The 27124-nt window shown below is 45.7% G+C and overlaps 1 protein-coding gene across 9 annotated transcripts in view; it reads left to right on the top strand.

Annotated features, from left to right (window-relative positions):
* The window catches only part of LOC142582334 (irregular chiasm C-roughest protein-like), a 940430-nt gene that overhangs the window by 871344 nt on the left and 41962 nt on the right, over positions 1-27124 (top strand). For all 9 annotated transcript variants that reach the window (XM_075691923.1, XM_075691922.1, XM_075691926.1 and 6 more), the window contains 2 exons: positions 10714-11049; positions 14116-14226. In XM_075691923.1, coding sequence (XP_075548038.1) covers positions 10714-11049; positions 14116-14226 — 447 coding nt within the window. The remainder of the gene's footprint in view (positions 1-10713; positions 11050-14115; positions 14227-27124) is intronic.

The raw sequence follows: 27124 nt of genomic DNA, 5'->3' as shown, positions 1-27124 counted from the left end.
CAGTTTCGACGGAACGACGAAGCATTGATTGCCATAGCAAATTAGTAGACAGCCATACAAAATACGAATAGTAACTTTGTCGGCCACTTACGCTTGTAAATATTCGCTTGATAACGAATTTAACAAGCATGGTGTCACACGCTCAAAATCAAACATGAACACATCTCACTTCATGACCGCGGAAACTCGTCAAAACGCTGAAGTGAGGATGTGCGGCAGCAGCAGCGAGCGAATTGACTTTCATGCTGCCTCTCACTGCAACGCGAACTACGGGGCGAACTCTGTCCCCAGGGCAGATCGTTTTCAAGCGGCCGTGCCATACGTGGCCGTGCCATACGCAGTTGCCGCCGAAGTAGAACGCCCCTTCCCTCCTTCCCTCTCCCCGCTTCCTTGTGCGCTACGGAAGACGGCGCGCTTCCTCCCAACCTTTCTCCTTTGCGCGATCCAGATTGAGCCGCCATCGTCCGCTCACCCTCGCACGCTTTCACTCGCTCACACCGCATACGGAGCGTGGGGACGATGTTATCGCCAGTGCACTTTGCAGAAACATCACCGCGACGCTGGCGGTGACGACGACGGCAGAAATGCGCCTGGAGTATCTATGTAATTGCTGTCGCGATGAGGAGTTCAACAATTGGTCGATTTGCTTCGTATGCCTGTAGAGCGTGCACCTCTGCAATAATAAATTTGTGTGGGTAAAAACACAACACAGGGGCATTGCAACGACGGAGAAGCGAACTCAAGTTGTCATTAAGTGTTATCGCCAAACAAATCAGCCAGTCTTAATACCAATGACTATGCGCATTATTAATATTGTGAAAAAAATGTAGATGGATAAATGATAAGACCGCACATTGTGAAGTGAAATGAGTAACAATGGTTACACTTTTTATTAACTCTGGCGAATGGGCTGTGACAGAACAAATGTGCCAGATATCAGCACAATCGATAAATACAATTAAGTAATTCCTAAAAATAAACGATGTATAAACTAAGTTATTGTCGAGTAGCGGTTGAGTAAAGTAACGTATTGCTATTTCCAAAGTAATGTGAGGCGACGGCGTAAACAAAGTGTTTTCCTCTTATATTAGTCAAATTCTCAATTTAAAGGTAATAAATATATCATATGCTAGTAGCATATTCGCCTGAAGGCCTCCGAAGCTATAAATTAAAGAAATGGAACTGCGTCGCCTGTAGAATAAACTATATACTATATCTCTGGCTTATAGCAACAACATATCTTGCTGCAATATGTAATGGAGATCTCGTTAATGCCATCGGCAATGCTTGGTGAACATCGAGGCAGGCCTATATCACTTTCTAGTCCAACATAAGTGTTCAGGGTCGAGCCTCTGTGGTAGCGTCTGCAAATGGCTGTACCATTTTTGGTGGTCTGCAGAATCATTTCCCGACACGATGTCCTCTCGCTTGATACCGTGGCGAAGCGGAAATTCCTCGAACAACTGGAATGGACAGATAAATTTGTGGGACCGCGCTTCCACGCGCCTGGCAAGGCAATATAGGAACCACATTTCCGTGTTTTCTCTGCAATCGGATGGAAAGCGTACCAACGGTGTGTTTGTTGTTTCCACTAGGAGCCGTAGCATCTCGCTGCAGACCTAGCCAAAGAAGCCATCCGCGGCCACAACTGCTGACGATGTTTCATCCTTTATACCGAACGCTGGCCAGCGACCAAAAAGGAACCTCGCTGGCACTCCTGCTGGCACTGTGGGGTCGCAAGGCTGCCAGCAGATTAACGACGCTCTGGTGCGAGGTTTAGGACAGTCCTCGAGCCCTAAAAATGGTGTCGCGTAATAAATAAACATGGCGAAGGACATATGGCTCCATTCTGCGCAGCAGTGGGTTGCAGCTTTCTTTAGTGGCGCGCCTGCCACTAGCGCAGGAAATGCTGGGAAAGTTTTGTTCCACGAGGCTTGCTTGCATGTCGGCATTGTGCAAGTACGTGTGTGCCTGCGCCATTGTGATTAATTAAACACGCGGTGTTTTTCTTACTAATAGTACAGCATGATGAAAATGCAACATATTTTAGGACAATTTTCTCTAGCTGTGGCAGTATTTTTCAGTTACGCAATTTATATTGTAATTTGTAGACGTTTATTTCGGATAGGACTATCACAGGGAATTGTCCTGGAACAACTAGAAATAGAGTGACGTTTAATATATATTTGAGTAAAACAAATTCGGCGAAGACACCCCAGCGTTAGTTATTCAAAACGATATGTGTCATCGCTTTGTACGGTTTGAAATGCATAATATACAGAAGGTGGCTAACGCATCTACATTGGTCTTAGCAATGCGGTAAGCACCCAAGAAATTTCCCAGTGCTTCGACATTTTTCTCAGTGTTGTGTCTTTCGTACAATGACGTGAATATAACCGTATTTCAAACGCACCTATTTTAAGCGTGTACTTTTGTAGCAACAACTAAAAGTTCTCCAGTTCACATCGTATAGTCTCGAAGTTCAGGTGTCATTTCACGAAGGCACAAGGAACAGAGGATCAATAATTCAATAAACTATTACCGATACGCCACGATCGCCTATGTCACTGACCCCCAAGTGTTCCAAGAGTGTCGTTCACGACATCCCTTTTCTGACAATACTATTAACATGTCAGTGACATAAGCCACAACGGAATCTAACTTTGGTTTTATATTTGTTCCTCCTTTATGAAACTTTGTGCCCGTATTCAAATAAAGCCCTTACGATAAATCTCTTTATAAGAGGGAACTCCAGCTAATTCTGGATGCAGGACGTGTGATCAATGACGATGGCCAATCAAAGGCAAAATTCACTTCCGAACAAGAACCTTTATGAATTGCGCCCCAGTTCTTCTATGGCAAGCCGATAATGCGGCATTGTGAGTGTCTGATCAAGTGGGCCGGAATTCCATATTTGAGCCATGGTCAACATTGGATCATTGTCCATATGTTGGAACACTACCTACAGCATTCTGTTGCTCATTACAACGTCAGATGCATTATTCTCATAACGGCGTCCGCATTTCATTCCATAGCGCAGGTTGCAGAGACTGTCATGTACTAAGTCTTGGAAGCACATTAAGGAAACCCAGGTGTCCGTTATGGCGCCTCTAAAAGTGCCGTTGTTGCTTCGAGAAATCAATCAATCAATCAATCAATCAATCAATCAATCAATCAATCAATCAATCAATCAATCAATCAATCAATCAATCAATGCCCAACGCCTGCTGCATTTCGCCCGTAACGCGCACTAGAAATGTAGCAGGGCATGAAGATGGTCCATTCAAAGAAGTGGGAAATCGTGCTTACTGGTTTCAAGTTCAGCCAAACAACGCAAAGGTCAGATACAGAGCAAAGACTGGACCATTCGGTATATTTCGGCTCCTCACAAGATTCGCGTATTGCGGTCGACGGGATTCCGTTTTTTTACAATGTCGTTTTCCACCTTGCCGTAGTCTCCATTTGAAGAGCCTTGCAATGATACTAAGCATTCATGTTGCTTCAGTGAGGTACTGAGAAACAACAAAAATAAGAAGCCGGGAAAATGCGGAAGCTGCCGCCTCGTTCGTTTAAGATTTTCGCGGAAACATATTTATTGGTATTACTGAATATGTACTAATAATTTATTTTTGCTGACGTGGAGGGGTACAAACGAAACCTGTCAAGCTGGCTTATAGAGGGTTAATGGAATGGCGAGGATTAGTCCCTCGCTAAAGCGTCGACAAAAAACCGAACACAATATAGGGCGTGGCTCCTGTCCCGTAATCGTTTCGCTGTGTAACCAACGTCGAAGGTAACTATTGACACGTGCACTTGTTTATATTTATCGGGTGACCAGATTTCACCGCCTAAGAAGTGTTATTCTACAGCGCAGGACGCGCCTGCATGTGTGGGAAGTTTCTCGAATGTTATCGATGGTTTTAACCGCTGTGTGTTGTCACCGAACCTTGTGTAATCTGCTTTAATGTATGCACGACGTAAATGCTGTAGAGCGTTCTGGAAGATACGCGAGCATCCGCGATTACTCTGGAACTTTCGAAGACTGATCTATAAAAGCAGACGCGCTTGACCCGCTGATGAGATTTCGACGATCGCCGACCGTGTTCACCACTATTGCTGTGCTTTGAATGTAACTTTGAATGTGCTTTTGTGGGCACCAGTTTGCCCAACAAAAAGTTTTACTTTTGTCATTCACAGATTTGTCGCTGTATTATTCACCGTCACTACTACGTGACACTATGGTACGTCCCCATATGAAGCCATCGTAGTTCTCACACATTTGAATGTCTTACTTTTAAAGGGATAGTTTCTTTTTTGTACGCTGCTGTACGGAGGTAAGAGACGCATTGAAGCCCGTCGTCTCGGAAACTTGACGTGGTGCCTTTGGAAGTTCGTGATTCCTTGATTCCCGTCGACTATAAACATATCGTAGTGGGTGGAGGAGTGAAGAAAGGAAGCACGATACTGAAGGAGATCTGAAATGAGGAAGTAAAGCAACACAAGCTAAAGGACGAAAAAATTGCCGACGATTACGTTACTTCCTAATGCGAAGTTTGGGCGCAGCTCTTCAGCTGTTTCGATTTTGCGATGTATTGAGGCAAAGAATTCGAGCAAGACATGTATGTACAGTCTCGGAGGCGACGCCTAGATGGTGCTTCAGCGGCGCTTACTCGTGAGTAATATCGGCGGCAGTGATGAGCCTCCGCTTCGGCGACACGAACGACAGGGCCTTCTCGGCGGCGCCGCCTGGCCTCTGCTTCAGCCGTGCTCACTTCTGGGTCATCTCGACGGCGGCGACGGTAAGCTTCTGCTTCGGCGGCAGGCACTTCCTGGTCTTCTCGGCGACGACGCCTAGCTTCTGCTTCGGTGTAGCGCACCTCTGGATTCTGGTGGCGACGGCGCTGGACCTCTGCTAGGACAAGCTCGTTTAGCAGCTGCGGCAGACGAAGGACTTCCACCGGTTACCTCGCTCGTGGGTCAGAAAGAACTGGCTGATAATAAACTGCATATATAGGTAGAGGGATTATATTGTAATACAAACCGTCTGTGAGCCTCGGCTAATACGTCTCGTGCGGAGCATTCCGCACCAGCCGCCGCAGACGGAGCATAGCTTTGCGCAACTGCCTCGCTTATCGGGAGGTCGCGGGAGGCAGCGCGTAGGCGCATAGGAACGCTGCGCGACGAAGAGATAGCAGTGACTGACTGACGCCGCTGACGCTGCTAGCGAGTCAACTGAAGGTGGCTCTGGGTTTCGGTTTCGGCTTGGGAAGTGCGCACCGTGATCCGCTGATACCGAGCCGGCGCTTCGACAACCGGAGAACACAGCGTGCTCTAGCGCGGTCACCGCCACGGAGGAGGGACACAAGCAGTGGCGAACGGCGGCGGCTATGCGTTTCGGCTTGGGCAGCAGCACACCATCGAGATCAGCCGCCACCGAGTCGGCTCTCTGATTGCCGCCGCACAGGAGTGGCATTGGAGGAGGAGCGAAAAGAGCAAGGCTCGCGCCGTGCGCGAGAGATCGCGCCAGGAGCGCGCGCAGCTAGAGCAGAGCGCTGACCGCGGCTATGGAGCTAGTTACGGCGAGGGACGACGGTGAGGCTCGACGGCGACGCGAAACGCAGGAACGGGCGCCAAATAGCTGCGCTCTAAAACAATCTTGTTTTCGGACTGACGAAGACAAGCTCCCTTGCTAAAGCATTGTCTCCGTGTTGAATGCTACGTTGTTCGCCTACTGGTAACAGCATTATGACACTTCGAGTGATAGCCTAATAAGCACTGTAGCGCTTTGTACGCAGCATTCTGTGAATTGGTCTGCGAGTAACGCCTCTAGTATATTTGAAGTCACCGCTTGCGCAGGTGTGCCAGCGAGGGAGCCCCAAGACATCTTAATGTGCCTTCGACTACCGCTTGGTCTATCTCGACACGACGCAACTTTCCTGTGTCGCTTGTGGCTACGCGTCGCTTTTGCGAACTCCTACTCGTATTACATCGGTATGATGGGCAGTGGCTTGTGGAACTTTTGTGATTGTGACAAGACCATAATATATAACCTTACCCACTGCCGTTCATTTGATGATGAAAAACAGACTTTGCGTGCCGCTTTAACCCGATTGGACGACAGAGAATTCGCGGTGAAAAAAAAGATATGGAGATCATAGACCCGACCTTCATATGCACAGAAAGAAACGAGAGCCCTGCTGCACTTTTTAAAGGTGACTGGGCTCAGCGACCTCCTTTGAATGCGTTGTCACCGACGTTATCAATGCGCGCGCATCACTTGTTATGTCTTTCAATTCTCCTTTCGTTCTCACCATATGTCCCTCCCTCGGTGCAGAGTCACAAACCGGGCTTAACCTGGTTAACCTGCCTGTCTTTCCTTTTCTCCCTCTCTTAGTGTAGCCAACAGATGTTTTAAATTTGGGTAGAAGTGGTTGGGATATTGTTCCACTGCTATTAAAGAATGCACATATTCGAGCAAATATTGGTCACCTTTTGCCACCATCTCTCTTTCTGCTACATTATGGCTGCGTTGCCTCCTTCGCGCTGATCCATTGTGTTCAGTTTGGCATTTGACTAATGAACTTTTCTCAGAAATATATAACGTGTATGACGTTAGCGCCTTCAGATATTTAAATCACTGATATTTTAGTACAAGCAATCTGCGTCTTGGCTACTTGAAAAAGCTGTTCAGTAATAGCTGCTGCATTTACCTAATTACATTTGGCAATGTTATATCCACTGGCTTGCTTTTTTTCCTTCAAGGCACTAGTGCGCTAATTTTATGCCCATTGAACTCTTCTCCTCCGCTTTTGGGCAATATGACGGCGCCTTGTTCACGTGTTTAACATTGAAAAAAAAAAGATAAACTAATTATGAAGAAAACGGTGCGAAAATGGGACAAGAAAGAAAACACTTATGCAGGGCTGACTACGAAATGTGTTTATAGTGCTGGAAGCTATGTACACGTCCGCCCACTAACTAGCTTATTTTGTATCCTACTAAGCGTCCAGACTGTTAAGTTTCTACATCATCAATAGAAAGTACAAGTTCTGTATCAAGTTAACTGGACTTTTACGGGCCCACGAGGTATGGCGCCATTATAACTCTATAACAAAACATATTTTTTATACAAACACCTAACTAATGCAAGTTTATAGTTCATATTACAGTTCGAAACTGGTCTGTGAACTATAAAATAAGAAAAGAAAGCGTTTGCAGGACTGCATGGCTACAGCAATACAGTAGCGCCTGAAATGTAAAGGGGTGCAGCGCGAAGTAGGACAGAGGGACGAGCGTTTACTGCCAACTGATTTTATTGTTTGATACAGAAGTTTATATCAAAACCACAAGAAAAATATGCGAAAGTGCATCGCAATACAGATACACCATCTTTGCCCACAGTTCGCACCAACGTTGTCCAGGAATGCCAACTCCCTTTGCAATAAGGCCAGGGATAGCTTATGCATGGGCATCCTTCACGTGCAATGCTAGCGGCCCCGACAGTGAGGCACATGCGGTCATCCATGTGCGTAAAAATTCTTTTTGTTTGCTCGGACGTGGAAGCACTGCTGCGTGAGCTACAGTGTAGATGTTATTGCTTACAGTGCGAACGAATCAACAGAGTCAAAGAAGAAAGACGTCTCAGGGCTCAGTCATCTCGCCAACATTATTTAACATCGCAATGATCGGACTTTCTAAGGAGCTCACGAAGATTCAAGGAATCAACCATACCATCTACGCAGATGACATCACCATCTGGTGCGTCGGCGGTCTTTAAGCTCGCCCTCGGCTTACCTGCAAGCACTCACACCGAAAACCTGTTGAAGCTCGGAGTCCACAACACGCTCGAAGAAATTATCGAGGCACAAGAGTACTCACAGCTGCTCAGGCTATCCGGCACCCCGACGGGCCGCAAGTTACTCGGCGAGATGGGCCTCAATCCTGTCGACCAGTGCCCCGACGCCGTGCGGATTCCCGGCGACATCAGGTCTCACCTGCACATCGCGCCTCTTCCCCGCAATATGCACCCCGCAAACAACGTCGGCAGACTTCGGGCCAGGGGTACAGCTCTACTCGAGCATGTCCGCAATAACCGCATTGACGCAAGCTTCGTGGATGCCGCGGCATATGTCCAACAAGAGGCATTCGCCGTCTCCATCGTAGACTCCAATTCAAGGCTCACTTGCTGCGCTACGGTACGCACTTCGAGGCCCGTGGTAGCCGAACAGGTTGCAATCGCGCTGGCTGTGCTTGTTGGTCGCAGAGAGGCAATATATAGTGATTCCAAGGCAGCCATTAAGGCCTACCAAACCGGTGTGGTCTCCCCCCAGGCCCTCCGCATTCTCCAAAGCGCCAAAAGTATCTCTCCGCATTCTCTCATTTGGTTTCCCGCTCACTTGGGGTCGATTGAGGGTTCTCCCTCTAACCCTAACGAGGGCGCACACGAGGCCGCGCGAGGACTCACTGACCGCGCCGCCTCAGCAGTCGCCCAGCCCCGCGGGGAACCCTTGCTTACGTTTAATGAGATCACCACGCACTACTATCTGTCACGACGGGTCTTCCCCCTCCCGCACCCCTCCTTATGTAGGGCGCGGGCGGTTACCCTACGACTTCTACAAGCCCGTGCATACCCTAACCTCGCGGTTCTTCATGCCATATACCCTGAAAGATATCCCAGTGCGTACTGCCCTGCCTGTGGACTAAGGGCAACATTGGACCATGTGTGGTGGGAGTGTGAAGCCATCGGCTCCTCCTTCAGCGAAGATAGGTGGGCTGCGCTCTTGGGCAGCCCCGAACTCAACGACCAAACCCTGGCCGTACAGAGTACCCGCGATCGGGCCGTCAAGCTGGGCTTGGCGGTCCCTACGTGGGACTAGCCGGGTGGCGCGGGGTCTTCCCTGCGTCTTCTCTGGACCAAAAGAAAGTTACTTCACTCACTCACGAGCGCTGACTCACGACTAAAAGTATATTGCTTACATACAACATATAAATAGGAAACTCACGCATGCGTACACCCATACCCCATCGCTTACCTTCAACCAAAGAGCGAAACAAGACAGATGATGCGTAACGCAAGATAGTGGGTTTTTCTAGCGGTTAGATACGTCCCTGAACGCTCTTTTCATTGTTGGTCTTCTGTCTTGTTTTGCTCTTTGATTGGAGGGTAAGCGATGGCATGCGGGTGGACGCACGCACGAGTTTCCTATCTATATGGTGTTTATAAGTTGTGTTTTAGCTCGATGGCGGGTGTTGGTGGGAAAAGCTGCCCTCATTTGTGTTTTGAGATCTGCATCACTGCGCGCTATTTATGTCTTTATGGGCCGCAGCTACCCTGAAACATCACAGAGCTACACGAGGTGAAGCTTTTCTCTTGCAGATATTGTAAATTGAGAAAAATGCAGCTGTTGTTGCGCCTGCATAACACTATGGGAAGTCGTTGGGACAAACTGAACAACGCTTTTTTTATTTATTTACTTTTAGCGGGAAATTTAAGACTACACTATGGAGCGCTTTAGGTGCATTATTGTGAGATATCCTCTGGCATAAAATAATTTAGAATGAAGCACGTTCTTCCGCTTAATCGCTTTTCCTCGCAGAATGAAGCAAAGCGTTTGATGATTCACGTACTGCGGCGGGTGTTTGGCTGCTCACCACCGCTAACAAAAGCGCGCTACTTCTCTTAAAAAAATCCATTTTATGGCCAGTTTTTATGATCATCGTGAATTCTATAGGGTACTAAAGGACGATGTATCTAACTTTTAACCTTGTAGCACCCGCCACTGTCGGAAGACTTACATCTTTTCAGGAGTCTCTTGTTGCTGTACTTCTTCCATGGGTCATTTTCCGAAGCCGTGAATCATGCTACATCTATGGGCTCTTTCGTATTCTGTGTATTAACAATGACTTCTGTCCTTGTGTAATTTAGCCTCGGTATGTGCGTTGCGAAACTCCAAGCGTTGCGTCCTTGCATATTGTGACTGAGCATCGTAGAGTTATGCAGTCCTGAATTAACGGGAATGCGTTCCCTTTATCGTAGAAGAAAGCCAGTTAGTTACATCAACCCTGTGAAATTCTTTTTTACTAGCGCGCTTGCAAAGGCGTCCCGCTTTGCTGCGTTGCAGTTTCTGGAAAAGCATTGCGTCATTTCGACTTTTTGAGCACACATTACAATGCACGCTCGCTTTAATATGTGCACGCCTGTTTGCTCATCATTGTACGCTGGCAATACAGTTATTGTAGGCATTTATATTGTTACGTAGTAGTGCGCCCTGATACTGTGCCACGCTACGTAATGCTCGAAAATGAACATAGCGGCCACTACATGAAGACAATGACGAGCCTCGTTTTTGTGAGCTGACTTCCACCTTGGCCAGTGCTGACTAGGATTGTGAATACACCCTTTAAATAGTTTCTTCCCTACTTTACTTCCACGTAACAATATTAATATGCAGCGATTGTATTTTGATGCATCTGTTCATCTGTTCGGCAGTGAATTTTACTCATTCGGCCCTTTGCTGGGATAGATGGTTTACCGCTGTGACTAAGCACATGTACTACATGCATGTGTAATGTATGTCATACTTCAACCTGCGAATCAATCAGTTCATCTTTAGCGCCTGTCCTCTCCCTATCTCCTGTCGTGTCGTATTGCTGCGTTGATACGTATGGCGTACACTGACGATTCCTCACAATCGCACTTCTTTCTCTGCGCAGCCATCCCGCAGTTTTACGCAGCCGTGGGCGGCAAGGTGTCCCTGCCATGCAACACGAGCATTCCCGCGGGCGGCGACGGCGTGTCGCTGATCCTGTGGTATCACGGCGACTACGGCATTCCTATCTACAGCCTCGACGCCCGCGACCAGCCTCTGGGCAAGGCACGACACTTCCCGGGCCAGGACCTGGGTACGCGTGCATACCTGGACGTCAGCTCGAAGCCGCCTACGCTCAACATCGACCCGGTGCTCGAGAGCGACGCCGGCGAGTACCGCTGCCGGGTCGACTACAGCAGGCAGCGAACGCAGCACAGGAACGTCAACCTCACGGTCATCGGTGCGAGCCTCGTTTGTCTTTGTGCGGGCGCCACGTCACGAACTGTACCGCTTACTGGGATCCGGAGTTTAGGTCAGAGAGAGGGAGAAAATAAGAGATGGAAAGGCACAGAGGTTAAGCAGATTAACTGTCCGGTTGGCTGCTCTGCAATGGGAGGTGGGGAAAGGTAAGAAAAATAATAAAGAGAACAAAAATGCGAATGTATGAAGACAATCTGTCCGCACAAACACAATGAAGGCAACTGACGACAGCTATAGTTTTCCATCTAGTCCCACCATTTAAAAAAATGAAAAGAAAGAAAGAAAACACGTTAGTGCTTTTAGAGCAAATCGGTTTGACGTCCGTTACGACCGTGGTCCAAGAATTCTGTATTCCATAAGAGGAGGGTTGTTAAGTTTGTCGAGCGTAGTACAGAGCGCTTTTCTTTGTGTACTGAGGAGGGAACAATCACACAGAAGGTGCAAAATCGTCTCGTTCCACCTGTGAACATCACATGATGAATTTACGTTTATTCCGATGACGAAGGAGTAGGCATTAGTGAATGCTACTCCAAGCCACAGATGACAATGAGGGTTACCTACTGTCGCAATAAGCCGTGCTGAAGCCAGCTCTTAAGATATAGATCAAGAAAACAAAGGCACTGGTTTGTAAAGTATGCCGGATTCCAGAGTTAACCTATAATGGCATTGATTTGCAAATCAGCTTAACCTAAAAATATGGCATAGGCGTTCCTCATAGTCCTTACGTTGAAGTCCTTATATTGCTTGCATAAATGTTCGTCCCTCTAGCATTTGAAGTTGGTCGAGTAGTTTATTCCCAGTATAGCAGGGAAAAAGAGCGCGTCTAACAGAAACGGTGTTTTATCTTTCAAGTGTTTTCGAGTTTGTTTCAAATTTTGTGTAGCGGTACAGAGCGGTGAAACACCGAAAATCTACAGCCAACTACCTCCAGTCACAGCTATGGTGGAAAGATGCGCTGATTTAAGTATGCGAATGTATTTCCGCAGAAGGAGCCGCTTACTTGTTTCGCGCCCAGAGCAGGCATTTAAAACCGGGCATGTTGAATAACCCCAAAGGGTCAAAGTTATTCCGAGTCCTCCATTACCGCGTTCCTCATTATCAGATAGTTGTTCTGGCACGAAAAGGCTTACAATTTAAATGATTAATTTAAAACATTTGTACTTCTAAGCAACAGTGAGTTCAGCGATATGTTTTATTGGTTGTGTGTCTGTTCGAAATTATATGTAGCATGAAAAAAATATTAACGATGGAAAAACATACTTCTCGGAAAAAATTTGAAATTCGTATATGACGTATCTTTGACCATGCTTTATTACCTACAGATTATTGGAGCATAGTATATTGTTATGCGTGAACAGCCACGTCTGCCTCGTGTCTAGAAATTCTGGACATTGCCCGTTCTTCATTCTGTGGAACTTCACAGCAATGCATAAGCGTAATTGAATGGACAAAATTTTTGGGAAAATTGTTTTATACTATTATAATATAAACTGTTTTATACTACTATTATATTGCTTCTACTTTCTACCAAGCCATCTGCGAGACTTTACCAGGATTTATGAGCGCGCTGCAAATGGTAGCCAACCGGACTCTTGACTAGTTAACATCCCTGTCTTCCTTTTATCTCTCTCTCTATCTTGAGCCCGCTTGTTTCTCATCAGACCTCTTGCTACTGTTCTCGCTGTTTGTTCAGCTGCGGATAATTTGGCAGCAATGTATATTCAGCTCGAAATCACACGAGCTCGCCTTTCGAAGCCCGCGACACGCTGAAATGAGAACGCGGACACGGCGCTTCTCATTCTTCAGGGCAAGTCGTCGCGTCACTAGAAATATTCGCAATCCAATGCAGATTCTCTTCATATACGAAACTGCCGTCAAGACGGCGCCGTAATGGCTGAATCGCCACGTCGAGCGTGTGCGAGTGCTGAAGGGTGGAGAGAGAGAGATGGGGAGGGAGAGTAAAAGCAAATGTGAAAGAAAAGCCTGCATGCTTCTTCGTTGTATTCGCCTTTCATTCGGCGTGAACAATGCGCTTCTTTCTTACATTGTTGTTTCGTAGTTCCCGGCCCGAGCGAAAGTCTTCGAGTGAAACGCTTTCCACGCGTTGCTCCCCTGCATAACGAACTGTGCCGACGCGACCCATCGGTTCGCCTTTAAGGCAAAAGGGCGCGGTGCACCCTGCGTTGGTTGTGACAGGCTAAGTGGCTGTCGACTGGCATGGGAGCCCGGCGCCGTTAGGGGCTTTATCGACCGTTCGAATAAATTACAGAGCGACAGAACCACTAGAACAAGGACGCTGGGCAATTCCTGCTTTTAGCACCACGAATAGCCTTCCTTCCTCGTCTGGCCTGCTCACACCGATGCGTTTTCCACAGCCGTGTCTTTGTGTACAGGTGGGACTATTGGGCGGCTGCAAAGGTAGAAGCAAATGGAAAGTATTCCTACAGCAATCTGTCATTTAATGATGACACCATCGTTTTCTTTAGTGACATGTAACTCTGCACAACATTTTTTGCCATTTGATCTGCGTCATCGCAAAATGCGAAACTGCAGAGACAACAAATTTACGCACGTGTAAATGGGACCCTACTTCCACTATCCCATTCAACGTCACGAAACAGCGGTACGTGTACTTTATGACAAGTCTGAGAGTCTTCGTAGCAAAGAATCGCGTTGTAGCGTACTTCACTATTCCGTCTGTGATCACACTACCTGTGTGATCACAGACGGAATAGTGAAGCGGAATAGCGAATTCGGCCAATGTTTCTTCTTACTGTTGCCCTACAAAATTACGAAGCATCTATGGTGATTCATTCAATATCTACAATAGAGGGTGCACACAGTCCTTGGCGGATGATACTTTGCCGTTGACGTTTAGCCTATGATACCTTACTGGATCGTCAATTTACTCCACGATGGCGCAACACGCAGTTGTCTAATCCGATTACCCTGGTCAGGGTTAAACATGTTAAACAAGCTACCTTTTTTTCATGAAGGAATTTTCGTTTCATTTGTTTTCTTTTCCTGTTCCTTGTCCTTGGCGCAGTTCCCCCCAAGGATGCCATTATACGGGACGAGTCCGGCAAGCCTCTACACGGAGTGATCGGCCCCTACGACGAAGGCGCTCATCTAGTCCTCATCTGCGACGCCGACGGAGGTAAGCTGAAGCCTTCAACTTACTCCGTTTACTTTGCCTTTCGATACCTCGCTCGCCTTTTCTTTTGTTGGTGCAGTTAGCTTGATACTCTCTCCGCGATGCCGCCTTGGTAGGAGCTACCCTGAAGAAAAACTCGACAAGCAAAGCATCTATTCAAAAAATGAGCGGTGAAGTGGCTGCGGAAATCTCCCGTCTTGTCCAGTTTTTTGCTTGTTCTCTTTTTCTCGAGCCACTTTTCTCCTTTGTTAAGTAGGGTTATTAGATAAGTAGAGATACAGAAATTATAAGACAAAAATATAGAAAAAGGAAAGAAGGTGAACGTCAACCAAAACGTACATCGTCTAATGAAATGTGCTTTGTTCTTATTCCGATCCACACGTCCCCTATCTGTGGAAATGGCTATCAGAGTGCTGTATAAACCAACAATTGGAAACGTACATCAACTTTCCCATTTTTTCGTGAACTTACGATGCTTCGCAACAAGCATCTCATAGACAGTAATTATGTTTTTATGTTGTTGCCTCAAAACATGGCTTGTACCCACGAGGGGGACTGGCCACACCGTATAGTATGAAACGAGCACCCAACAACACACCAAAAGGGTTAAGGGCGAACATTTAGAACGAATCGTTTGGCAATAAGCTGATAACACCGATATTGTGAGTATCTAAATATCATAAAATAAAAAAAATAACTGAGAAGCTAAGGAAAAATAATCACAATAATATGAAATGTCCCACGGTCGGTACCCTAGCAGCGTAACCTTCCGGATGCTTCAATGAACTTGTGCAGAGCACTAATCATCGAACGATGGCTTGTGCCTAATTGACAGGAACCAAAAGAAAAAAAAGTTTGATGTTTGAAAAATGAACATTTTGTGAAAGGAGGAGAAGCGGCGGCAAGAAAGGAAGAAATGGTCAATAGTTTCTGGTTCATTACAAAAAGAACAGAGGTTAGTTATGGATAGACCAGATCTATGAAGGTAAAAATTTAGGTGGGGAACTCGACAGCGGAAACATGATAACGTCACCTCGCATTGGCGTGAAAGGAATTTGCGCGTGTTCCACAGAAACTTTAGATGTTGAAAATCATGTGCAGAAAGTACGGATGATTCATTACAAGTCAACAATAAAGGGCGTTTGAATCTGGCTCCTGTTATAAAAGAGAAATCAGGAAGAACATTTAAGACCGGACCATTTAGCGACGACGATGCGAGCGAATCAGCTGATTCATTTAAAAACATTTGACTATGTCCCGGGACCCAGACAAAGAGGACTTCATACAAATTGTCTGGAACAAGAGTCGGAAATATACTCAACAGGTGTGACCGATTAGTGGAAGGTAAATGTGTACAGACCGAAAGCGCGTCTGTAACCACTATTACCTTAGATATCTGTGGACCCAATTTTGGATGGCCAGAATTATCGCCAGGAATTCGGCAAGGAATATTGGAGTGTAATCTGCGAGATGGAGAGCAAAAGACCAGTCAAGCTGAATTGAAAAGATGCCAACAACGGCCTTCTCTTAATATTGTGATGTATCCGTTGAAATTATTAAGTGAAACGGAAATTGATTAAGATGATCTTGAAGGAGACCTTCAAGTATGCGCGCTGGAAGAAGTTTTGCGTGTTTTGAAAAATATCGTCAAAGGTCAGTTTTACCTTGAACAAATGAGATTTTGGAGAAATCAGGTTCGGCAGACGAACTTGAAGTTTCGATAACAGCCCCTGAACAAAAACAACTTGTGGCTGTTAGTAACGCCGCCAACCTGTTATGACAAATAATTCGGGAAATTGATGAAAGCGGGTTGCAAATGGAAGAGGGATGCATCATAAAGCTTCAGAAAGGTCAGGACAGTAAGTTGCTTAAATCTGGATTTGAAGCGGAATAATTCCAGACTCCAAATAAAGTATATTTTTAGCCACGAAACTTGGCAGCCCAAGGCAGAGGCGTAGCGCTTGCCTTTCTAGTAATATTAAAGGTCGTAGTTTATATGCTGCACATCCTGTAAAAAGAACAGAGCAAAATTCGGGAATGGGGTGGGCGTAAAGTTTATAAATCATAAGCAACGTAGCTCTACGCATCCCTGTGTTTTTATTACTGAAACGGCGCAACAATGCCTTTGCACGTTCCCCTTTTCTAGCATTTGATTCGATTTGTTGCTGCCAGTTTAGCTTACCATCATGACTTATCCATAAGTACTTCAAGGCTGCAACTTGCGGTATCGGTTCATTTTGGCAATGAAGATAAATGAAAACGGCATTTGACAATGGAAACACAAATAAGGAGCACTTTGGAAGTTAAGCGAAAAGGACAGTCCGTCCAGCAAGGGCTCTAGTTCAGACAAATATTATTGCAAAATTTAGTATAGCGTATTGATATCCCGTGATGAAGAGAAAAATGCAATGCCATGAGCATAGAGACAGAATTGCACATCCAGCTAAACTGGGACAGAAGATAACAAAATATTAAACAAAAGGGGTGAAAGAACTGATCCCTGTGGTACACCTCTCGTCTGTTTTAAGTACCCAATGTCACTGCATCCTTGACACAAAAGAATTCTTTACCCGAAACGAACTCTTGTATCCAGGCCACTAAATTGTCTGGAACAGCAGATCTTACTAATCTAGAAATTAAAATTCCATGTTCAACAATGTCATATGCGTTTGCAATATCTAAAGTTACCAATGCTGATACACCTCCTGATAGTCCTGAGAGTCGAATGCGGTTTTATAAATCAACGTGAGCAGACCATATGGAACATTGGGACCTAAATCCTATTTGTCTCGAGCTCAGAATGCCCTGACAAAGAGTGAAGTCATTGAGCCTGGATGGATTACATTTTCTACAATTTCGACAAGATTCGAAATAGGAGCAATTTGCCGAATGTTGACCAAGATGTACCTGAAGTTTTGATTTTTAAGTAATAGCACGATTTTTGCAATTTTCCGAAAGGTCGGGATCCATCTATATTGTAGTGAACAGTTAACAATATTCAAGAGTTCATTTGGGAAAGAGTCAAACAGTAACTTAATCATAGCAGTTGTGATACCGTCTGGTGCAGGAGCCAATTGTGAGTAGTTAAGATGACATCCGATAATTAATACATGGAAACTTTTACAAACTCAGATGCCGAACTTTTAAACCTCCTAGGTATGGGACACTGTGAAGAAAAGCGTGCTTCAAGCCCTTTTGCGATCTCATTTAGTGAATGCGCCGCTTCTCTCGGGGATATAATAGCACAATGGGACCATAATTAAGGACTGTTGAACAGATTTTTTGTTTCATTAAAAACCTAGAAAGTGCTGATCTTCTTTCTGGTTTCAACAAAGCTGAATGTAGCGCATCTTTTTGTTCGTCTTTAGCTATCGCCACAGTTCTTTTGAACACAGCTGCATACAATTTATAGTCCATTTAGTGTTTCGTGAATGATTATGTTGGGGACTTTTCTACGCTGCTTTTCTTCATCTATTATCCCGTGAGCAAGCTTCCTTCCACGAAGATGAGATTGACGGTAAGCTACCAGGCATAACCGAAAACTCCTTGGTCTGAAAGCAGAATTTAAAAGCGATACCACAGAGTCAGCTCTCCGTTGCTCATCACAAGTGGTCAGTGCTGATGAACCTACATTAATAGGAGATTTATAAGTTTTATAATTATTGAGCCGTCTTTGCCATACAATAGGATCCCGATGTGAAAGCAAAATTTCAAAAGTAATGGGTAAGTGATCGCTACTTGTTCCATTGTCAAAGATGTCCCAAGATGAAATAGACATATGAGCAGAAGAGAAAGTCAGGTTTAATGAAGAAGAGGACCGCCCATGTAAAAAGTACTTCGACCTGAATTATGACATTGAAAATTGTTGTCACGCATCAAATTCCACAAGCTCTTTCCACAAATATCCGTTTTAAGGCCCCAAGAAGTATGATACGAATTAAAGTTTCCTGCCAGGAGCATTGCATTAGAACTGTTTCGGCCGAGCGAGTCCAGGTGATCAGTGCGCCGGATTCCGTTCGGCAAATAGGCATTAGCCAATGTAAACGGAGCCCAATCAGGCAGTAAGAAATCTAATCCTGAAATTTCGCAGTCTTGACAGACATTCTTTCACAATAATTTTTCAGTGGCTACCAAGTCGCTGTGGTATCATCGGCAATGAACATGCCGATCAAGCTGCTCGTTCGACTTATGAAGAAGGTTATGAATCCCGTTCTCCAATGCCTACGCGTTCCGCATACGGATGGCGGACACCACAGGATGTGGCGATTGCGGTGACGCGGAAATGATTCGGCATGTTCTTTGCGAGTTCCCGCAGTACAGTGTGCAGGGACAATCACTTTCTGTCCTGCTGAACCAATTGGACGACCAGCCTCTGTCGGAAGAAAGAATTTTGCAACATCGACGCGATTTAACATCGCATCAGATGGCCGCGCAAGCGCTATTTCGCTTCTTTAGATCGACAGGCCTGTGTGAATGCCTGGGAATTGAACGCCTTTTTTGTTACCCGTCCCTGTTCTTTCTTCCTCTCTCTCTCTCTGTTTGCCCGTATTCCAGCCCGTACATCACCCACCCCACTGCAGGGTAGCCAACTGGAAACTCGCCTCTGGCGCCGCATTCTGAAACGATCACTTCCGGTGATACTATCGTCTTAGCCACGCCTTTGACATCGGCGCGTGGTGATTGCCTACTTTGGTAAAATCAGAGGAGTTGATTGGCTGGTTGAGTACTACGTAATGCGAGTTTGCTGAACTAGCCAATCAGTGCGCGCCTGACGTCGATACTACTGAAGTGAATCGTTTGAGAATACGTACCCTGGTTGATTGCCGTCTCTCTCTCTCTCTCTCTCTCTCTCTCTCTCTCTATTCTGGTACGAGCATAATCGTTCGAACAATTCCAGGTTTTGCCATTTAACATTGACTTGAACACAATGCAATACAGAAATAGAAAAAGACAAAATTTTCAAGAACAGATTTGGGCAATTTTTCACGTTCTTCCACGCAGTACGTGGGAATTGGTTTTCTGTCATTAGGAAGTTACGTACGAGTGGCCTAAGGGGCAAACACTTGCGCGAGGTTGCAGAGATATATCTACGTAAACAGTACGGGCCGGCCGGTAAAGTTAAAGAAACACGAGCTTCGCGCTTACTGTGCATTGTTTTGAATTGTGCGGTTCCGTTTTCTTCGTAAACTAGTACTGTATATTTGAGGAAATAATAACGCAAGAGATATATAAGGCAGAAGCAATACATTTTTTTACAATTTCAGTTCAGGGAAGCTTTATCTTTGCAGCTACGACCATGCTTTAGACGAAGGCAAATTCAAGACGGGGCGAAACACCCATATCTAGATGTTACCACGGTAGCTGAGCGCCCGTTAAGAGGCTCCCATAGACGATTGCGCCAGATTTTTCTTCGTGCTGGTATTTCCGGAAACGCTGATGTTCGGGCCACATGTTTGAATGAGCTAAGGTTACCTTAATTTGCTATACCGGTTGTTTCACTGTACACAATAAAATTTTTAAAAATTGCTTGTGGCGGTTAGCACAATTATAGTCTGTGAGCTGCTCTACTCGAAGAGGCGGACTTATACAAAAAGTTTAAATGCATAATCGACTAATTAACAAAAAGGTCACAAATTAAGTTCTAATTACCTTATGGCACATATTGCAATTTACGAATTCTAGCAGGGTAGTTCGCAAAGCCGATCCACTTGGAACAAATTCTCAGGATGACGCCAGTTTCGAGATATTAATTCCCGAACTTTGCGGAGAAATGAATTGGTGTTCCAGTTAATTTTGTGCTTGAATGCGTAATACGACGTTTTGTTAAGAAAGTGAATGGAACGAGAGTGCATTTTCACCGCAAGTTCGACGGCGCATATCTCGTAAATGGTGTCATCTACACAATTGCTCTTGAGTCAATGTACCTTGCAGTCTCACCCGCTAGAATTTGTAAATTGGAATATTTGCCATAAGGTAATTAGTTGAACACTTAATTAGTGATATTTTCTAAATTAGTTGACCATACCTTTCAGTTTCTGTGCAATTAATTTCCGCCTCCTCGAGTAGATCAGCTCATGGACTAGAATTGTGCTATCTGCGACAGGGAATTCTTTAATATAATTGGAAGTGTTCGCTGAAACACCCAGCATTTGCCGCTATCACTTCCCGCAGTGGCTAGTTATGGCTTCTTGTTATGATTGTCTAGTTTATATAGTAACCTCATACTTAACTCACACGCAGCAGGAACGAGGTTGCAGGTATAGCTTTTTGAGGGCCACGCCCGACACTTGGGAGAAGTGCGGCGTTGTTTTGCCGCGGCGCCATCTGCGAAAAGGGAAGCAATATGAGAACTAGGTGTCGACGCTTATGCCTAAATGGCGCTTAACTGATGCGGCTGTTTGGAAGTCAAGCATAGTTTCCCGTGGCTCTGCGGTGACGCGTCCGACTCGTTCCTTCTCGTATGGGCTTTCCATGAGGATGCTCGCCCATCTCTTAGTCTGTTCAACATCTGTAGTTTTGCATGTTGACATCTGCAGTAGGTTGTGTAACATGATGGTGTCGGATGAACCAAGGACGGGCCTAACATCAGCCGCTGAAGAACCTGGTTTGCAATGTTTTCGCAATAGGTGGTTGGGATGTGTTGCAATTGCTACTGAAAACTCGGCCGAAGCAATAAGAACGAAACTGCAGGTCGGTGCACCACGCTGGTCATTTCGGGGACGCGCTTTATTTCATTTATTTTTCTTTCTTGCTGACCGCTTACGAAATGTGTTGCAATAGCGCATTCCCAAGCACACAGAGGTAAGACGAGTAAAAGCGCAGTTTTGCAGTGCCTGCTTTCTTGCGCATAGCTTTTCGCGGCGTGTGTCTATGGATCATGGATTACTAACCACACTTTTGCTGCAACGAAGACTTCACGCGAAGAGGAGGCCACCGAGAACCGCCGCCGTATAGGGAGCGGCAATAGTCGCGCAATCAGAAAGAAAGGCGGCGCTTCTAATTCCTGACCCGTGATCGGCGTGGCAAAGGGTCCACACGCGCGGAAACAAGCTGGAAATGACTGAGCCTCCCAGAGTGCGAGATCGAAGCCACAAGGGAGGGTATACGGAAGGGTAAGGGAACGTGAGCGCCATGCAAACCGGTGTGCTAGCCACACTCCGCGTGCCCGTTTCGGCTCCTTCATCACCCAGGGAAAGGCTGAAGTAGCGAAGAAAATGGAGCAGCTCTGTGCCGCATTCCGCCGTGCCGTTGAGTTCTCGGCCTGTCGTGGCTATAGGAATGGCTGCCCATCCCTAGAGTCTTGTTCTGTGCTGCAAGAGCCGCACTCACGCTTATAGCAGTAAAAGAGAAGAAACTACGGCAAGAAACAGAGTGTCCGTCTTAGTTGGGTTTCATTTCTTTCCCATTTAGCTTTGGCTTTCACGTAACTGCAGGAGCATGGCTCTGGTCAGTCTTGGGACGGTTCCGAAGGCTTTCCTTTATTTCCCGTAGCCTAATTTTCCAAAGAGAACAGGATAACTGGCCGATATTTGCACTGACTAAGTTCCTTGCGGTCATCTCTCTTGTTCCTTATCCTCCTTCCATATGACCGTGCCTCGGGCTTACGAAAGCGGGTTGCTGTTTTCATATGGAGCGCTTCTCTATTTCCTCAACATCTACACGGGTGTGGAGAATGCGTAAACGGCAATTATTGCTGCTGCCATTTGCACTATTTTGCTTGTTTCAGCTCATAACGTTGCTGCAGAAAGCTATTCTTGCGCTACTGTAGTTGTTGAAGAACGCCAGCCTCAGTGACCTATTGTAATCCTGCTATGCACCGTACTGTGTGCACGCAGTGCTTCCTCTACTTCTTATTTCCCTTACCGTTAATGTACACTAGCATACCGGACGTTCGTATTGTTAACCTTCCTACATCTCCTCTCCTTGCTCTTTCTCTTTACTGCAAAGCGATTTCCTCCGTCTTCTCCACATCTTTTCTCCTTCTCGACCTCCGATCTTTGTACAGACTTTGTTGGTTCCCGTGCTTCCTTTGTATACTTCAACACGTTAAGTAACCCCAGTGCCGCCACAACACTTTCAGTAGACCAGCAACTCTACGGCAAACCTGCAGTCCCTCATCAAACTCGGCGTCTCTATGAAGGTTTGCATTGTCCCGATGAAAAAGGACACTCGTTTGCACTGTTCGCAGCGTCCGGCGTTTTCTACGCAGATACATTGAGTCGTCATTGTTTTAAACTCTGCCACCGGCATCAACACTGCCGCGCTCCGAAATAGTACAACTATCCCCTTGTGTAGTTTACGCCTCCTTGAACGACGATGTGGCTAGCTGTCGCGCAGAGCCTTAACTCCCGCCCTGATCTCTCATTTACAGCATAACGCTCCTTTCGGGCGGCGCCTTTCAAAGCCATTGTGGTGCGTCCTTTCTATGTAGTATAGATTTTGCGAAGGAGAACGTCAACAGCTCCGGCTTCATTTAATGACTAGGCATAGGCCTCCACATACGCTACTTCCCTACCACGACTAAGGCTTCTCGCATCCGGCGACGACCCTGCTATAGAATGCATACTCTGCGCACACTTTTGAGTCTCCAGAAAGCAGTTTGCAAGATGAAAGAAGCAATTGCCCACATCAGTTGCGCCATCCCGGCTGGGAATTTCGCTTTTGTTGACGACTGTGTTGCGGACCATAAACTCCGAATGGCTGCGAGTCATCCTTGCTTGAGAGTCGTTATGATCAGCGCTTATAATTAAATTGTCGGCGCTGTGGCACTTCATAAAAGGCGCTTGTTTCTCGAGGCCAACCATTTTTGAAGGCGATAATAATGGCCGTTTATTTCGCAGCTATACCTCACGGGCGTTAGAAATACGCTTAGTTTTTGTATTACCGGAGACGCGCGAAAAGTGTTTTTCAACAAGGAATATTTTAATGACGATAATTCCGCTAACGTCAGCAGTACATCGGAAATTATTCTAACGTAGTGAATTTGATCTATACAACATAAATATATCCAGGCAAATTATAGTTTCGATATGGTGTGGTTACTGCATCATTCACGATTAAGAAGTCGGTGCGATCACGTACGCTCTTCAAGAAATGAAGCTGGAGAATATTAACGTTTTAGATGCAGAATAGTCTATACGCGCTGTTGTACGCTAGCCACTGATTTATTTATGGAGGGGCCTACAGAAGCTTTCTTTGGAAATCTCAGCAAGAATGTTGGAAAATGTAGGAGAAATGATGTTGCTCACTTGTTTTATATAGTTTGTAGGTAAGATTTACCATCTTCATTCTTTACAAGCACTGCGGTGCAGCAGAATTACATAATGACTGAAATTATGAAAGTAAGACGCCTATATGTAGACTGGAACCACAACTATGGATTTTTTTAAGGGCTTATGACATCTGCGTTTGGTGTTGTTATTGAACAGTGTACATACACTCTTACTTAATGCGGGTGCTCGCCTCTACTTCGGTTTGTTTCTCATTTTGTCTACATTGATTTTTTTAGGCTCAGTATGTTTGATTCTGACATGTGTGTCAGTCATCATCATCATCATCATCAGCGTGGTTACGCCCACTGCAGGGCAAAGGCCTCTCCCATACTTCTCCCACTGCCCCGGTCATGTACTAATTGTGGCCATGTTGTCCCTGCAAACTTCTTAATCTCAGTCGCCCACCTAACTTTCTGCCGCCCCTTGCTACGCTTCCCTTCCCTTGGAATCCAGTCAATAACCCTAAATGACCATCGGTTATCTTCCCTCCTCATTACATATCGGCCCATGCCCCATTTCTTTTTCTTGATTTCAACTAAGATGTCATTTGCCCGCCTTTGTTCCCTCACCCAATCTGCTCTTTTCTTATCCCTTAAAGTTACACCCATCATTCTTCTTTCCATAGCTCGTTGCGTCGCTCTCAATTTCAGTAGAACCCTTTTCGTAAGCCTCCAGGTTTCTGCCCCGTACGTGAGTACTGGTAAGACACAGCTGTTATGTACTTCTCTCTTGAGGGATAATGGCAACCTGCTGTTCATGATCTGAGAATGCCTGCCAAACGCACCCCAGCCCATTCTTATTCTTCTGATTATTTCAGTCTCATGATCCGGATCTGCAGTCACTACCTGTCCTAAGTAGATGTATTCCCTTACCACTTCCAGTGCCTCGCTACCTATCGTAAACTGCTGTTCTCTTCCAAGACTGTTAAACATTACTTTAGTTTTCTGCAGATTAATTTTCAGACCCACCCTTCTGCTTTGTCTCTCCAGGTCAGTGAGTATGCATTGCAATTGGTCTCCTGAGTTACTAAGCAAGGCAATATCATCAGCGAATCGCAAGTTGCTAAGGTATTCTCCATCAACTTCTATCCCCAATTCTTCCCACTCCAGGTCTCTGAATATCTCCTGTAAACACGCTGTGAATAGCATTGGAGAGATCGTATCTCCCTGCCTGACGCCTTTCCTTGTTGGGATTTTGTTGCTTTCTTTATGGATGACTGCGGTGGCTGTGGAGCCGCTATAGATATCTTTCAGTATTTTTACATACGGCTCGTCTACAACCTGATTCCGCAATGCCTCCAAGACTGCTGAGGTTTCGACTGAATCAAACGATTTCTCGTAATCAATGAAAGCTATATATAAGGGTTGGTTATATTCCGCATGTTTCTCTATCACCTGATTGATAGTGTGAATATGGTCTATTGTTGAGTAGCCTTTACGGAATTCTGCCTGGTCCTTTGGTTGACGGAAGTCTAAGGTGTTCCTGATTCTATTTGGAATTACCTTAGTAAATACTTTGTAGGCAAGGGAAAGTAAGCTGAACGGTCTATAAGTTTTCAAGTCTTTGGCGTCCCCTTTCTTATGAATTATGATTATTTTAGCGTTCTTCCAAGATTACGGTATGCTCGAGGTCATGAGGCATTGTGTATACAGCGCGGGCAGTTTTTCTAGAAGAATGCGCCCACCATCCTTCAACAAATCTGCTATTACCTGATCCTCACCAGCTGCCTTCCCCCTTTGCATAGCTCCCAAGGCTTTCTTTACTTCTTCCGGCGTTACTTGTGGGATTTCAAATTCCTCTAGATTATTCTCTCTTCCATTATCGTCGTGGGTGCTACTGGTACTGTATAAATCTCTATAGAACTGTAGGCCACCCTGTTTTATCGCTTATGGCTAGGGGTGGCCTTCACGAAATCCTACTCGTTTCGCATTGGAATGGCCGACAACGCTCTCTGCAATGCCTGTCTTTGCGAGGAGACGCTGGAACACATTCTGTGCGACTGTCCTGAATATAATGTTCCGAGACAGTCCATGGCGTCCGTTCTAGCGCATCTTGACAATAGACCATTGTCAGTTGCAACCGTTTTCACATATCGCCGACAGAAGACATCGCAGCTGAAGGCGACGAAGGGACTAGTTCGGTTTATGAAGGAGACGGGCTTGGACAAGCGGCTGTGACAGTGATGTCACGTACCGCACAAGAGTGACATACTGTAACCAACAATGTGTGTGCCGTGTTATGTGCTCTCTATCTCTTCTCCCCATCTTTCATCCCCCCATCACGCTGCCATGTGTAGGGTAGCAAACCGGTTAGGCTAAACTGGTTAACCTCCCTGCCTTCCTTCTCCACTTTTGCCTTCCTTCCTTCCTTCTATAGAACTCCTCAGTCACTTGAACGATCTGATCCATATTAGTAATGATATTGCCCGCTTTGCCTCTTAACGCATGCATCTGATTCTTGCCTATTCCTAGTTTCTTTTTCACTGCTTTTAGGCTTCCTCCGTTCCTGAGAGCATGTTCAATTCTATCCATATTATACTTCCTTATGTCAGCTGTCTTACGCTTGTTGATTAACTTCGAAAGTTATGCCAGTTCTATTCTAGCTGTAGGGTTAGAGGCTTTAATACATTGGCGTTTCCTGATCAGATCTTTCGTCTCCTGCGATAGCTTACTGGTATCCTGTCTAACGGAGTTGCCACTGACTTCTATTGCAGAATCCTTAATGATGCCCATAAGATTGTCGTTCATTCCAGCAACACTAAGGTCCTCCTCCTGTGTTAAAGCCGAATATCTGTTCTCTAGCTTGATCCGGAATTAATCTATTTTCCCTCTTACCGCTAACTCATTGATCGGTTTCTTATGTACCAGTTTCTTCCGTTCCCTCCTCAAGTCTAGGCTAATTCGAGTTCTTACTATCCTATGGTCACTGCAGCGCACCTTGCCGAGCACGTCCACATCTTGTATGATGCCAGGTTTAGCGCAGAGTATAAAGTCTATTTCATTTCTAGTCTGGTCATACGGGCTCCTCCACGTCCACTTTCGGCTATCCCGCTTGCGGTAGAAGGTATTCATTATCCGCATATTATTCTGTTCTGCAAAGTCTACTAATAACTATCCCCTGCTATTCCTAGTGCCTATGCCATATTCCCCCACTGCCTTGTCTCCAGCCTGCTTCTTTCCTACCTTGGCATTGAAGTTGCCCATCAGTACGGTGTATTTTGTTTTGACCGTAACCATCGCCGATTCCACGTCTTCATAGAAGCTTTCGGCTTCCTGGTCATCATGACTGGATGTAGGGGCGTACACCTGTACGACCTTCAATTTGCACCTCTTATTAAGGTTCACAACAAGACCTGTCACCCTCTCGTTAATGCTATAGAATTCCTGTACGTTACCACCTATATTCTTATTAATCAGGAATCCGACTCCTAGTTCTCGCCTCTCCGCTAAGCCCCGGTAGCACAGGACGTGCCCGCTTTTTAGCACTGTATATGCTTCATTTGTGCTCCTAACTTCACTGAGCCTTATTATATCACATTTACTGCCCTCTAATTCCTCCAATAGCACTGCTAGACTCGCCTCACTAGATAACGTTCTAGCGTTAAACGTTAAACGTGTGTGTGAGTATTT

Source organism: Dermacentor variabilis, chromosome 5, assembly GCF_050947875.1.
Source record: "Dermacentor variabilis isolate Ectoservices chromosome 5, ASM5094787v1, whole genome shotgun sequence".
NCBI classification, from domain to species: domain Eukaryota; kingdom Metazoa; phylum Arthropoda; class Arachnida; order Ixodida; family Ixodidae; genus Dermacentor; species Dermacentor variabilis.
The sequence above is the reverse complement of the archived record's forward strand: the minus strand, read 5'-3'. Positions and strand labels throughout refer to the sequence as shown.